This window comes from Molossus molossus, unplaced genomic scaffold (assembly GCF_014108415.1).
Source record: "Molossus molossus isolate mMolMol1 unplaced genomic scaffold, mMolMol1.p scaffold_m16_p_13, whole genome shotgun sequence".
Taxonomy (NCBI): Eukaryota; Metazoa; Chordata; class Mammalia; order Chiroptera; family Molossidae; genus Molossus; species Molossus molossus.
In genome coordinates this window covers 42,517,012-42,533,643 of record NW_023425348.1, presented here as the reverse complement: position 1 = coordinate 42,533,643, position 16,632 = coordinate 42,517,012, and the positions used below count along the sequence as shown (strand labels likewise).

The window sequence follows — 16,632 nt, the reverse complement described above, 5'->3', positions numbered from 1 at the left end:
GTAAGTTTCTTGAAGTTTTATTTATCTTGGTAACCACTGGAACTCAGAATAATATTTAGTAGTAAATATTTTTAAAGTCAAATTGAAACTCTAAAACTTTTGTTTCTTTTAATGTGTTTGACAAGATATCTGAAAATCTCTCCTGTAACAAAACATCTAGAAATTCTGGGTAAATTATAACAAACATCCTTTTAAATGTATAGCTAAGCTCAAAAGAATGTAAAGAAAATTCCAGAGCATCAAATTCACAGGAGCTACAAACTACACTGACAAATGAGTTCTGAGATCATGATCAATTTGAAGGTATTGCAGATACCAGGAAATCAAAGTCTTAGGTTTGAATAGCTTCAAGAGAGATAGAAGACAAAGCTTTTGGTATGTTCAGATGGGCAGTTGGAACCGGTTCCCCACCACTACACAAACATGTAGACACAAAGCCAGTATTTTAACAAATTGGCAGTCAAGCATGTGTGCACAGTGAATAATTCCAAATCCAGAGGAGAAAATAAGTTACCATAAGCAAAAGTCATAGGAAAACAGATAATAGCATAAATAAACCCCCTAAATCAGATACTGAAATATAAATGAGTATTTAAAAAATATTTAATGAAATAAAAGGTAAAATGAAAAGGTGACCAAGGAACAGTAGATTATCAAAAATGAAAATCCAGATTTGAAAAAGAATTAAAGAACTTCTGACATTTAAAAAAATTATTGAAATAAAAAATTCAATGGATAAGTTATGAGTAGATTAGACAGAGTTGAATAGACAATTAATTAAATTGGAAGGCAAGTGACAGAGCTCAACACCTCTAATTGTAGTTCCAAAGGGAGAGAATAGCAAAAATGCAGGGTGAGTAGGGGGGAGATATTCAAAGAGATAATAGATGAGAAATTTCTAGGATTAACAAAAGACATGACTTTTCACCTTTAAAAATTCCCAAGCAGGATAACTGAAAGGAAATTTTTCTCAGGTATGGCAGATGTGATAGATTCCAGCTTCCTTCAAATGTACCTTCCTATAATGTAGATGCTAAAAAACTAAAAGCTTTATTTCCCATATTTCCTTTGCAGATAAGGTTCCCAGTACATTCAGGTTCTACCAATTACATGTATTCACATGAGAATGGAATTCAGAACCAAGTCAAGTTGGGGGAGAGAAGTGGTAGTATGTAAAGCATTCATTTACTGTTGTGTATCTAAGGTGAGCATATTATGGCTCTGGAACAGACAGGTGTGGTGGCACCTTCTTGATCTGTGAACTAAAGCTAAAATGGTATGATGTTGGATGCAATAGTTGGTCCAGAGGCTTCTCAATTCTCCACCTTCCTAAGTGCAAAAACGAAAAAAGTTTTTTGGCAAGATAATTCTGTGCTCATGTTCATAAATTATTCCTGGACAACCTAAATCTTACTCACTCTACATTTCTATTAGAATTGAAAGTACTACATTCTTTTCTGCTTTAGATAGAGATAGTATCTACAGTTGAATTCTGAAAAAGCATACTGAAATTGCTGAAATACAAAGTCAAAGATCTTAAAAACATCCAAAGATAAAAGACATATTATCAACAAAGGAATGATAAATAGTCTGCAGACTTATCAACAGCAATAATGGAAACCAAAACACAGGTGACGGTTATCTTCAAAGTGCTGAGAGAAATAATCATCAACTTAATTGTATACTTAACTATCTTTTAAGAGCAAGGGTAAAATAAAGACGTTTTGGAGCAAACAAAAATGGAGAAAGTTTACTAATACACCACAATAAAAGAACTTTTAAAAGATTTTTTTTTTTTTAGGAAGAAGAGCTGAGATGCTAGAAAGAACAGTGAAAGAAAGAAAAAATAGTAACCTATTGGACTATCTTAACAAAATTTCTGACTGTTTAAAATAATATCCAGTTAGAAATATTTTAAAAATGGAACTAAAACAGTGGACATAATAACATGCAAGATATAAGAGGATAATCTTAGTTACATAGTTCCTAAATTTGTTTGTTTGTTTTTAATTACAGTGACTAATTTTAGATTTTATGTATGCATTTTTGGTAACCACTAAAAAGTAATTGATTTTACAATAACTTTTAAAACCATGAAGGATTTAAATGGGATTATGAAAACTAATCCAAAAGAAATCAGGAGGAGAGAATGGAAGCAAAGAAAAGTCAAGATAAATATAAAACAGAAAATAAAGGAGTAGAAATAATTAAAAATATATTAGTAATCATAGTAAATATAAATGGACAAAGCTAAGCAATTAAAACATAAAGACCGTCAAACAGGAAAATATATTCAGCAATGTGCTATTCATAAGACACATGGTTAAAACATAAATACACAGTAATTTTAAAGGAGGATATTAAAAATATATACTACATAAATATTGACTAAAAGGACTAATCATTTTAATAAAAGGCAAAACATATTTAAGGCATTATTTAAGACAAATGTGTTCACTACATTATTAAAAGATTCAGTTTACTAGAAAAAAGTGGCAATCTTGAATTTCTATGGAAATTTTTAAGCAAAAACAGAATTTTAAAAGAGAGAAATAGATAAATGCTTCATCATGCTGAGATATTTCAACACAGTAACTCAGACTAAAAAATATAAACAAGAATATAGATAAAATTTGAGTTATAAAATAATATAATGATCTAATACACTCAACAATTAAAGAATGCGTGGTCTTCAGAAGCATGCATGGAGTGATTATTAAACATACTAGATATTAGCTTTAAAACAAGGTTAGCCCTGGCCGGTATGGCTCAGCGGTTAGAGCGTTGGCCTGTGGTCCAGAGAGACCTGGGTTTGGTTCCCACTAAGGGCATATATCTCGGTTGCAGTTTGTCCCTGGCCCTGGTTGGGTCGTGCAGGTGGCAGCCACTCGATGTGTTCCTTTCACGTCTATGTTTCTCTCTTCCTCTTTCTCCCTCCTGCTCTAGCTGAATAAAAAATGGAAAAATGGCCCTGGCTGGTTTGGCTCAGCGGTTGGAGCGTCCGCCTGCGGTCCAGAGAGACCCGGGTTCAGTTCCCGCTAGGGGCATGTACCTCGGTTGCAGTTTGTCCCCGGCCCTGGTTGGTCGTGCGGGTGGTGGCCACTCGATGTGTCCCTTCCACATCGATGTTTCCCTCTCTCTCTCTTCCTCTCTCTCCCTCTCTCTCTCTTCCTCTCTCTCCCTCCCACTCTATCTGTACAAAAAAATGGAAAAATGTCCTCGGGTAAGGATAAAAAAAAAAAAAAGAAATAAAGTTTTAATAAAAAAAAAATGGAAAAATGTCCTTGGGTGAGGATAAAAAACAAACAAAAAAACAAGGTTAAACAAACTTTAAAGAATTGGTATCATTCATAACATGTTCTGACTATAGTACAATTAGTTAATACAGGATTAGTCAAAGAGCCCATATATTTAGAAACGTAAAACCACACTTTAAATACAAGTAAAAAAAGATATAATAATAGAAATATTGAAACACTTAGAACAGAACCATAATGAAAATGCTACAAAATCAAAGTAGGTAGGTATAGCTAAAGTAGTTCTTAGAGGGAAACTTATAGCTTTAGTTGTTTACATTAGAACTAGAGAAACTGACAAATAATAAATAATGAACTAAGCATCCAACTTCAATAATTAGAAAGTAGGTCAAGAGAATAAAGCCAAGGAGAAATAAAGAATGGAACCAATAAAGGCAGAAGCTGGAAAGTAGATAGATTACTGCTAACTGCTTTAACTAACCCAAGAAAGCCAAATACTAAGCCAAGAACCTCCAATTTCTTTAGAGAATTTTTCTCAGGTATCAGGCATTAACAGCAACAGGCAGTTTGGAAAGGAGATGGAAGAGGAATCTAAACGAGGATTGTTTAAAAGCTTTAAGAAATTATTAAATAATTAGATCCCTTTCACCTACTCAGTACCACTGAGTAACTGCAAAAGTCTAGAGGTTTATTCCCTGGAAAGGATGAACAATGTCTTTAGGTTGGAGATTACCAGGCACAATTGAGCATGTGAATACCTTACTGAAATCAGGGAAATTGGGTGACCTTAAGCATTTTGAATGTAGGTAAATTAGTGCAAAGACTTATAGGCAGAAAATTGGAAGAGGGAATTTGAGTAGCTTGAAAGACTTGAAGATAATAATATTAGGGATTTCCTAACAACTGATCCAGCAAAATAACCCTACGGTGATGGATACTAATCTAAAGGGCTCAACCAGCATCGACCCATGCACCAAGAGGTTGCCTGTTCGATTCCCAGTCAGGGCACATGCCCAGGTTGTGGGCCCAATCCCCAGTGGGAGGCATGCGGGAGGCAGCCAGTCGATGTTCTCTCTCATCAATGTTTCTTTTTCTTTTTTGTTTTAATCTTTTTCTTTTCCTTTATTGATTTTAGAGAGAAAGGAAGTGTGAGGGAGATAGAGATAAGAACATCGATTGGCCGCCTCCTGCATGTGCCCCACTGGGGATTTGGCCCACAACCTGGGCATGTGCCTTGACCAGGAATCAAACCAACAATCTCTTGGTGCACAGGTCGATGCTCAACCACTGAGCCATACTGGCTGGGCTCTCATCGATGTTTTTATCTCCCTCTCCCTTCCTCTCTCAAATCAATACAGGGAAAAAAATTTTTTAAATAAAGGCCTCAACCATATGCTTAGAGCTTGTTATCATCATTTTAGTTTCCTACTCTTAAGAAGGAGGAAACTGTGTCAGACATATAATGAATGCATCCAATATGAAAGGCCAAAACAAGTAATAAGGGGAGGAAATCAGCATAGAGAAAACAACTTATACATGAAGAAAAAAACTTGAAAAATCACAAAACAAGAACAAATATTAATTCATTAATAGTTCTAGAAATATACTGTATCCAGAATAGGATGCTATTAAAAAAAGGAACAGTCAGAGAATCCCTGCCCGCCCCCCAATATTAAAAATATAAAATGAAAAACTGAAGTGAAGGGTTTGAAAGATACAGCTGAAGAAGCCACTGGAATCCCTTCTCCTGAACACACATTGTGATTGCATTATTGTCCATCATCCCATGCACCCATTTACCAGCAAGCAGCCACCACAGGACAGGCCTTAAACCCATGGTATGGTACAGAGTAAACAAAACAGCGCAAGACCTCAGGACCCTTAGGCTCACTCACCACCAGTGCTGTGGAGAGACAATGAGGTGTTTCCTTAAGTCCATGGGCTTCACTCTGGAAAGGACAAGCAAAGTGATAAATCTACACACCCTGGGGGCCATCAGGATGATGAGAAAGAAATGAATATAAGGGATTCTGTAGAAATATTACTGGGCCAGAATAGAATTACCAATATAAGGGGGTGGGTAGCTGCAGAGAAAATGGAAGGGATGAAATCATCAACAAAATAACTCAAGAAAATATCCTATAATGGAAAGACATGAGTTATTAAATCAAAAGAACCCTTTGGCTCTTCAGCCCAATGGATGGAAATATACCCATGTCAGTTTCAGAATTCTACATAAGGAAGATTCCACAAGTTTATACAGTTAGTAGGCAGATATACATACAAAGTATCAGGAATCAGAATGGCTTTGGACTTAACAAAGCAAAACTGGAAGCTAGAATTATAGAATTCTAGTCTAGAATTCTATAGCCAGCCACACTATCAATAAAATATGGGGACAAAGACTTCCGGTCAAGATGGCGGCATAGGTAAACGCGGTATCGCGTACTCACACAACCACATCAAAGTTACAACTAAACTACAGAACAACCATCCAAAACCGCCTGAAATCAAGCTGAATGGAAGTCCTACAACTACGGAATTAAAGAAGCAGCCACATCCAGACTGATAGGAGGGGCAGCAGCGCAACGGGCTGGTCCCACACCCACGTGTGGCGGATAAAAATCAGGAGGACACCTCGGCTGGGAAGGTCCTTCCTGAGGACTGAGGGGTCCCTGTCCCACAGCAGGTGCCCTGCTCAGGGTCCCAGTGCCAGGCAGAGAAGTCCCCATAATTTCTGCCTGGAAAAACCAGCAGGAACTGAGCTCAGGGAAGCTGAAGCGGCTGGAGCCCCAGGCAGCTCCTTAAAGGGCCCGTGCTTGTACTTATCGGACTCTCTCCCACTAAGCTTGGAGGGGAGGCAGCTCGAGGGGCACCAGAGACATACAGGGAAGAACTGAGCTGTTTGGCCCTGGAGCGAGGGCAGGAGAGGGGACTTTCTCTGGGACAAACATGCTGTCAGAGGCCATTGATTCTTTGGTGAGCCCTTCCCTGGGGCGGCAGACAGTGGCCATATCTGGGACTCCAGCAACCTGGCTCACACTGGTAGCCCCGCCCTGGTGACTCCCTGAGGCCCCGCCCCACCCCACCCAACTTTCAGGCCCACCCAAGCTGTTGCCACTTGCTTAACCATAGGATTGGCCTGTCTTGGATCCTGCTTCAGGTTTTTCCTAAATTCTTTCAAACAAGCAGCATCTAGTCTCAGCTAGCCCCATACCGCTCGTTAAGTAATACACAGAAACAAACACAGGGAGGCAGCCAAACTGAGGAGACAAAGAAACAGGTCCCAAATGAAAGAACAGAACAGAACCCCAAGAAAAGAACTAAGCGAAATGGAGATAAGCAACCTAACATGCTGAGTTCAAAATACTGCTTATAAGGATGCTGAAAGAACTTAGTGAGAACATCAGCGAACTTAGTGAGGGCCTCAAGAGCATAAAAAGGACCAGTCAGAAATGATGGATGCACAGTCAGAAATGAAGGAGTCATTAACTGAAATAAGGAATAATTTACACAGATTCAATAGTAGAGTACGTAAATCCAAGAAGCAAACCATGGATTTGGAATATAAGGAAGCAAAAAACACCCAATCAGAACAGCAAAAAGAAAAAAGAATCCAAAAAAATGAGGATAGTGTAAGGAGCCTCTGGGACCACTTCAAGCATGCCAACATTCGCATCTTGGGGGTGCCAGAAGGAAAAGAGAGAGAACAAGAAATTGAAAACTGTTTGAAACAATAATGGCAGAAAACTTCCCTAACGTGGTGAAGGAAACAGACATACAAGTCCAGGAAGCACAGAGAGTCCCAAATAAGATGAACCCCTAGAGGCCCACACCAAGACACATCATCATCAAAATGCAAAAGGTTCAAGACAAAGAGAATCTTAAAAGCAGCAAGAGAAAAGCAGGTAATTACCTACAAGGGAGTTCCCATAAGGCTGTCAGCTGATTTCTCAAAAGAAACTTTGCAGGCCAGAAGGGAGTGGCAAGAAATATTCAGAGTGATTGAAAGCAAGAACCTACAACCAAGATTATTCTATCCTGCAAAGCTGTCATTTAGAATCGATGGACATATAAAGAGTTTCCCAGACAAGAAAAAGTTAAGGGAGTTCATCACCACCAAACTGTTATTTATGAAATGATGAAGGGTCTTTTTGAAGAAAAAGATAAAATATATGAACAAACAAAATGGCAATGAATACATATCTATCAACAATGGAATCTACAAACGAAATGAACAGGTAGAACAGAAACATTCTCATAGATACAGAGAATATTTTGTTGGTTGCCAGATGGGAGCGGGTTTGGGGGAATGGATGAAAAAGGTGAAGGGACTAAGAAGTACAAATTCATTGCTAGACTGACAAACCTCAAAGGGAAAGGGGTTGTGGGGTGGGAAGAAATAAACCAAAGAACTTATATGCATAACCAATGGACACAGACAATAGTGTGGGAAAAGGCAGGAGGGGGGCGGAAAAGGCAGGAGGGGGGCGGGAGTGGGGAGGAGTGGGTCAATGGGGGAAAAAAGAGGAACATCTGTAATACATTCTACATTCAACAATAAAGATTTTAAAAAAATATATGGGGACAAAATACATTTTCATACATTCAAATTCTCAAAAAAGTATATCCCATAAACTATTGCTCAGGAACCTCTTGGAGGATGTGTTTGAGCAAAATGAGAGACTAAACCAGAAAAAGGGAAGACATGACATACGAGAAATGAAGGCAAGTTTGCAAGGTAAATGTGAAGGTGAAGGAAAGGATTTCTCAGATGGTAGCTACATACTAAGCGGGCAGCCAGTCCAGCATGAAGCAGTGTGACTCCAGACAGATGTTGAGGGCCTTTTGTATTATATATGCTCTTGTATCTAGTAATATATTGTAGTCTGTCCCCAGAATCATATCTGTACTTAGCTTGCATGGTCCATGTGTTGATGAAGTTCTTGCTCTCTCCTACGTACCCTGCTACCTGGATAACTAGACATGTATTTCACCCCACAGAAGAATTTTGCTTTAAACTTGCTGAGAGCTGGACATTGGTCCCGGTAAGTAAGCTTAGAAGCAGAAATAGTACCTGGCTCTTACTGATCATGCTCTTGTCACATCTCAGCACTTGTCCACACTATAAGCCTGCCAGATGCTTTCAAGTGTTAAGCCTTGTTTCCTGGAACTCATTCTTGCCTCCCTCAAATGGGGCTATGATAATGAAACAAGTTGAAGACAGATTATGATTCTCTTAACCTCACTTTCTCTGAGAACCTTCATCAAACAGTCAGACTTGTCCTTTCCTTATGATTTTTAAAAAACGTTTTCATTCATTTATATACAAATAGTTATTATTAAAATAAAATATTTGAGAAAATCTATTGTCAAAAAAATCTACATGATAACAATAGATTTAGAGAAACTATTTTATATAATTCAACAGCTATTATTCTAAAACTAAACAAAATAAGCCCTGGCTGGTTGCTCAGTGGTTAGAGCATCGGCCTGCAGTCTGGAGAGACCCAGGTTCGGTTCCCGCTAAGGGCGCATACCTCGGTTACAGTTTGTCCCCGGCCCTGGTTGGGTCGTTTGGGTGGCAACCACTCAATGTGTTTCTTTCACGTCGATGTTTCTCTCACCCTTCCACTCTATCTGAACAAAATATCGAAAAATGTCCTCGGGTGAGGATAAAAAAATAAAAATAAACAAAATAAAACCCTTTATAAACTAGTAACAGAAGAGAACTTAACCTAAGCTATAAACTATGGTATCTAATACACTTAGTTATGCAAGGTTTAAAATTTTTCTCTTTAAAATCAAGAATAAAGCAAGCAGCCCTGGCTGGGTGGCTCGGTTGGTTGGAGCACCATCCTGTACACCAAAAGGTTGAGAGAGTTCAATTCTCAATCAACACATACCTGGATTGTGGGTTCCATCCCCAATCGGGGCATGTAGTGGAGGCAACTGATTGATGTTTCTCTAAAATCAATAAAAACATATCCTCAGGTGATAATTTAAAAAAAATTTTTTTAAGAATAAAACAAGGATGTATATTATCACCACTTCTGTTCAACATTATACTGGTGGAAGTCCTATATACAGTATAGTATTTGCAAAGGACATGATCATGTACAGAAAATATCACATGTACCAAAAAACTAGAATCAATATGTGAAATCCAGCCGGGTCATAAGATTCAAGTCAGTGTTCAAAAATCTTATTTTTATGTACTAGCACAAAATAATTGGAAAGTAAAATGTTCAAAAATACAATTTGCAATAGCATAAAAAAAGGTCAAATGTTTTGGGGTTAAATTTTGCAAATATATGCAAACTTGTATATTGGAAATTATGATGATAGGGTTTTTGTTTTTGCTGAGAGAAATTAAAGACCTAAAGAAATGGCCCTGGCCGGTTTGGCTCAGCGGTTAGAGTGTCGGCCTGTGGTCCAGAGAGACCCGGGTTTGGTTCCCGCTAAGGTCACGTATCTCGGTTGCAGTTTGTCCCTAGCCCTGGTTGGTCATGTGGGTGGCAGCCACTCGATGTGTCCCTTTCACATTGATGTTTCTCTCTCTCTCTCTCTTCCTCTCTCTCCCTCTCTCTCCCTCCCCCTCTGTCTGAACAAAAAAATGTCCTCGGGTGAGTATAAAAAAAGAAATGGAGAGATGTACCATTTTTTTGGATAGAAAGCTGAATATTGTTAAAGTGTGAGTTCTTCCCCAAACTGTTCTGTAAGGTCAGTGCAATCACACAATCTCTGCAGGCTTTTTGGTAAAAATTGAGAAACTGATTCTGAAATTTACATGGGAAGGCAAAGGGTCAAGAATGGCCAAAACATTTTTGAAAAAGAACAGTAAAGTTAGAGGAATTATACTACCTATTTTGCCCTGTGCTACACTAATTAAGACAATGTGGACATCTAAATATAGACACATTCTAAAATAGACCCACACATCCATACTGACCTGATTTTATTTATTTATTTATTTTTATTTTTTTATCCTCACCCGAGGATATTTTTCCATTTTTTGTACAGATAGAGTGGGAGGGAGAGAGAGGAAGGGAGAGAGAGTGAGAAACATCGATGTGAAGGGACACATCGAGTGGCTGCCACCCGCCCGACCAACCATGGCCGGGGACAAACTGCAACCGAATTACGTGCCCTTAGCGGGAACCGAACCCAGGTCTCTCCGGACCGCAGGCCGACACTCTGACCGCTGAGCCAAACTGGCCAGGGCCATACTGGCCTGATTTTAAATAAGCATTCTAAGGCAATTCTGTGGAGGAAAAGATAATCTTTTCAAATTGTGCTGAACAGCTTGATACTCTTATTTTTAAAAATGAACTTAAATTTATGTAAATTTACTAGAAATGAATCATATTCCTAAATGTAAAAGTTAAAATTATAATACTTCTTGAAGAAAATATAGCATAAGTCTTCACAGGCTTGGTTAAGCGAAGAGTTATTAAATAGACACAAAAGTGCAAACTATAATGAAAATATTGACAACTTGAACTTTATCAAAATAAGAAACTTTTGGCCCTGGCCGGTTTGGCTCAGGGATTGGAGCGTTGGCTTGCGGACCAGAGAGTCCCAGGTTCTGTTTCTGCTAGGGGCACGTACAAAGAAGAAAAAAGAAACTTTTGTTCTTCAAAAGACACTTAAAAAAATGAAAGCAAGTCACAGAGTTGGAGAAAATATTTGCAAAATATATATCCAACAAAAGACTTACATTTAGAATATATAAAGAACTCTTACAATGCAATAATAAGGCAAACAGCAATTTTTTAAATGGGCAAAGATTCAACACACTACCAAAGAAAATAGATGGATGACAAATAAGCACATGAAACTATGCTCAATGACATTAGTCATTAAGGAAATGCAAATTAAAACCACCATGAGATACCACTACACACCTACTAGAACAACAAAAGACTGATGTTATACCAAATATCATGAGGATGCAGAACAAAAAACATTCATACACTGCTGTTGGGAATGTTAAAATGATACAGTCGCTTAGGAAAACAGTTTACAGTGTCTTACAAACTTTTAACATTCACCTTTCATGCAGAACAGCCATTCCTCTTCTAACGTTTTACTCAAGACTAATGAAAGGATATGTCCATAAAAATATTTATTTATGAATGGTCATAGCTGCTTTATTTGTGATAGCAAAAAAAATTGGAAATAACACAAATATCCACCAGTATTTGGACAAATAAACAAATTGTGGTATATCTATATAGTGGAGTACTAACCAGTAATAAAAGGAACTGAAGTATTGGTACACATAACTACATGAATGAATTTCAAAAATAATTATGCCAAGTGGAATAGAAACAATAAAGCAGATATACTGTATTATTAGATTTATATAACATAAAAATGCAAACTCAGTCTTTGGAGGTGCTAGATATATTTATTGTCTTGAGTGTGGTGTTGGTTTCATGTATACATACAGATGTACTCATCAAGTGTACACTTTAATTATATGCATTTTAATGTAAGTCAGTGAAACTTCATTGCAGCTATTATATATAAAATATATATGATATATATATATATTGCAAATATGCACATTATTTTAAGGAACTCATCAAGTTTTGATTTTCTTATCAGTGAATTAAAAGAATAATACCTGCTTCACAGGGTTTATTTGAAGATTGTGTGTGTGTGTGGTGAAATACCTGACAGAGCAGGTGACTCATTGTTAATTCTGTTCCACTACTCCCCTTGCACTTCCATGGAACTGATAAAATTACTGGGGACTTTCAAATTACCTTCTTGATATACCTAGCTAAGTCTTAGAGGCACATTGTCTCTCAGTACTTTTAATAGCTAAATGTAGTAGGCAAATGTATTAGAGAATTTAATAGATAGGTTTGCTTTTAATACTAACAAAAACCTTTCCTTCTCATGAAAGTGATGACTTCAAGCTCTTATCATGACATGACTTGACAAAATTTCATTGTGTTCCCCCCCACCCCCCACAGGGTTTATCCATGGCTTAGAGGACTCGGTTATACATCTTTGGGTATATTTTTACTGGGATTTTTATTATGGAACGTAGATAACATTTTTTGTCATCCACTGAGGTAAGATACATTTTCAATCTTTGAGAAATACTTTTGGAAGCAATCTATTAAGCAGAGTTTCATAGGCATATGGAATTATTAGTGCCCTGAAGTGAATGTTTGCCATTATCAAGATACAAAAGATATGTATAGTTAAATTCTAGGAAGATTTGTTTAAATTGCCTAAAAATTTGGACCTAAGCATATTTTGTAACATCTGTAGGGATTTTTAATCAAATGTTGACTAGGTCTTTGAAATCTTCCTAATTTGCTTTACTGAAGAAATAAGAATGATTTGAAATAAGGATATGAAATACATGTATATAATTTTTTACTGCCACATGCTTAATGCTATTTTCTAAGAAAGGCAAGTGTTCCTTTTGTTTCATCTTGTCAGCAATTATGTATTGACTGGAGTTTGAATCTTGGGTCTCTGGACCCCAGTCTGTTACTAAAACACTGTCTTTCTGAGCCTCAATTTCCATTAAAATAAAAATGTTAAGTAAATTAAAATAATGAGTCCTTCCAATTCAAAATTTTCTGAGTTAACCGTTTTGCTTAAACACAGAGGATAGAGGAATATATTGAACAGCACCACAATCAGCAAAATTCAGACTGTGGGAAATTTACATGATGACCTGGTCTCTGCAGTGGGGAGAAAAAATGGAGAAGACACATATAGATTGAGAGAGACTTATGAGATATAGCAACCAAATGCAATGCGTTGACCTTTTTTGGATTTTGATTCAAACAAATCAACTGTTAAAAAAAAAAAGTTTTATGAGATGATTGGAACTTTGGTAATTGAATATTTGATGATACTAAGAAATTACTGTTAATATTTTAGGAATGAAAGAGGGATTATGGTTGTTGTTGTTATTATTTTAAATTCTCACCCAAGGATATTTTTCCATTTATCTTCAGATAGAGTGGGATGGAGGGAGAGAGGGAGGAAGAGAGAGAGAGAGAGAGAGAGAGAGAGAGAGAGAGAGAGAGAAGAAACATCGATGTGAGAGACACATCAACTGGTGCCTCCTGCACGACCCCGACCAGGGCACCAGGGATGAACCACAACCGAGGTATGTGCCCTTGGCTATAATTGAACCCGGGTCTCCTTGGTCCATGGGCCAATGCTCTAACTGCTGAGCAAAACTGGCCAGGGCTTTTGGTTGTGTTTTAAAGAGGTTTTAATCTTTAAGAGATACATACTGAAATATTTAGAGATAAAATGATACAATATCTGGAATTTGCTTCAAAGAATATGGGGTGGTGGGGAGAAGTGGATGAGGGTTTAGATGATACAAGATTGGCCATAAGCTATAATTACTGAAGTTGGGTAATGGGTACATTATTATTTTGCCTACTTTTGCACGTTTGAAATTGTCCATAATAAAAAGTTAAATAAGTAAATGTAGACTTTAATGTACGTAAGCAAACAAGTAATAGACCTTGCTTAGAAAACTAAGATCTAATTGAGTAGTTTTGAATCAGTAATACCCATCAGAAACCCCATTAGAGCTTTTATATTGCTGAGGTAAGCCATCATCCTTTGGGTGAGAGCCACTAAGAAACAAAGTAGACCTGGCCGGTGTGTCTCTGGTTAAGCCTTGACCCATGCACCAAGAGGTCGCCTGTTCCATTTCTAGTCAGGCACATGCCCAGGTTGTGGGCCGAATCCCCAGTGGGGGACATGCCCAGGTTGTGGGCTGAATCCCCAGTGGGGGACATGGAGGAGGCAGCCAATTGATATTGTCTCTCATCGATGTTTCTCTCTCTCTCTCTCCTTCTCCCTTTCTCTTTCTCTAAATTCAATAAAGAAAAAAAATATGTATCATAGATATTTAAGAGGGCAATAATTATGTACTATTTCCCACATTTATTTTGATCACGGAGTCATTTCTTCATGGAACTTTTGCTAGGAATACTATTCCTGAAAATAAACTTTGGGACTACAGCAGACTACAGCAGAATTGAGGACATTAAGTAACTGCCATATTTGAAAATGGCATTTCAAAATGCTCTAAGACTATCAGCATTAGTTGCTAAATATTAAAAAAATAATAATAATAACATGGTGATTTTTTTTTTCTCTCCACACAGGAACTTTCGAAAGAAGGTACCGCCTATCATAGGTGTTACCACACAATTTCATGCATGGTGGCATATTTTAACCGGCCTTGGTTCTTATCTTCACATCCTTTTTAGGTAGGAAATGGTCTTTTTAAACCTAATATTGGAGTGTTTTTTTTGTATTCTTTAAACAGGATGGTGTAAATATAAAATGTTGAAGACAGGATCAGGAAATTGTGTTCCAGCTTTGCCTTTGCCACTGAGCGACCTTAAGCAAGTCCCTTTCCCTCTGAAGCTCAGGTTTTTCATCCTTAAAGTGAGACAGTTGTACTAACTAACCTCTGATACATGATCTGCATTGTATTGCAAGTAGGATATAAACTTTTTTTTTAGTACAGGTAGTAAGGATATAAATATTTCCATTTCTTGATTAGCATTAAAGAATACACTTAGGAAGAAAAGAAAATTGCCCGGATCCCCTGAGCAGGGGACTAGGAAAGTGTGAGTATCTGAAGTCCCCAGCTTAATTTGTTTTCTTCTCTGAAATAAATTGGTTGCTACTTTTCTTCCTCTGCTCCCCTAATAAAGAATCTGTTGGAGGTTGGCCATTAACAACAACAATGGAATCAGAATTCTCTCTGATCACCCTATCCAAAGAATACTTCCATATTACTCTCTCTCCTCTTATCAGGTTGTATTTTTCTTCAAAGCATTTATATCCAGTTTTACATTTACTTAATTGTTTACCTCCCACAACTAGACTGTAAGTTCCTTGAGAGCAGCTGACACTTTATCTTATTCACTGCAACTCTCTCAAATGCATAGGAACAATGCCTGTCACACAGTAAGCACTCAGTATATATTGTTAAATTATTTAATAAATGAATATGTATATATTGATCTCTTTACCAGAGGATCAGGCTATACTCAAATTCTTCTCAAGAATTGAGAGAGCTGAAATATTTGTAGAAAGGGGAAGAAATTTTTCCTTTCAACCAATGTGAAAATTTACTTAAGTGAAATTTTAAAAATGCCTCTTTAAAATAATGTTTGCATCTCACCTATCTGGAGATCAACTTGTTTAGGCAACCTGAATTATCTAAAATTTAACTACCTGAGAATTTTTATTTATTTATTTATATAAAACTTATGCACAACTAAATAGGAATTACTGAATTCATGCTGTGAAGAGGTTAATCATGGAAGAGCTTAATCATGGAAGAGCTCTTTAAACTCTGGCTCTGAGTATGTTAGTTTTTGCAACTTCTTACTGCATTGGTTATTTGGATTCTTAGCCCATAGTATATGAGAAATACCTAATTTAAAAGGGAAGGGATATAAGAAAAAAAAATGCTTGAGGAAAGTGACATGATGGAAAAGGAAAAACAAGAATAACGATAAAGCAAACCCAAGAATTAAAAATCTAGCACCTTAACATTGTCCAAGAAGTCCCAAGGAGCCATGGCCAATGTGGCTTGGTTGGGTATCACCCTGTGCACTGAGAGGTCGCTGGTTCTAAGTCCAGTCAATGCCAGTAAGGTCACATGCCTGGGTTTGGGCTTGGTCCCCAGTACAGGGTGTTGTGCAGGAGGCAGCAGGTGGATATTTCTCTCTCTCTCATCCATGTTTTTCTCTGTCTCTCCCTCTCCTTTCCTGTCTCTCTAAAGTCAGTAGAAATATATTGACAATAGCCCGGCTGGTGTGGCTCAGTGATTGAGCATCGACCCATGCACAAAGAGGTCACCGGTTCGACTCCCAGTCAGGGCACATGCCCAGGTTGTGGGCCAAAATCCCCAGTGGGGGGCATGCAGGAGGCAGCCAATCGATGCTCTATCTTATCCATGTTTCTATCTCTCTCTCCCTCTCTCTTTCTTTCTCTTTAAAAGTAAATAAAGAAAAATATATATATTGACAATAAAAACGAAGTCCCAAGGACATTATTGCCGTATAATACAGTAATGAATTTCTATAATAAATACTCAAGAAGGGGAAACTAACTCATTATATTCTATTTTAAAAGGCTAGAGTTTCCCTCTTTCCTTTTCCACCTTCCCCTTTTCATCTCCTTTTACTTTTTCCTTCTCTCCTCCTGATGTGGAAACCCTTCGAAGAAGCAGGACGTTGAGGGGGAAGAAGTATTGTGCAGAGGTGGTAGCATTCAATGTCCAAGGAATAGAGAATGAGGAAAAGGGTTCAGTGGTAGCAGCATGCTGAGCTTCTAAGAAAATGTGGTGATG

General features: G+C 37.5%; 1 protein-coding gene across 2 annotated transcripts in view; it reads left to right on the top strand.

The window, feature by feature from the left end:
* The window catches only part of EMSY (EMSY transcriptional repressor, BRCA2 interacting), a 546,562-nt gene that overhangs the window by 511,492 nt on the left and 18,438 nt on the right, over nucleotides 1–16,632 (top strand). For both annotated transcript variants that reach the window (XM_036258225.1, XM_036258224.1), the window contains 2 exons: nucleotides 12,245–12,346; nucleotides 14,426–14,530. In XM_036258225.1, the coding sequence (XP_036114118.1) occupies nucleotides 12,245–12,346; nucleotides 14,426–14,530 (207 nt within the window). The remainder of the gene's footprint in view (nucleotides 1–12,244; nucleotides 12,347–14,425; nucleotides 14,531–16,632) is intronic.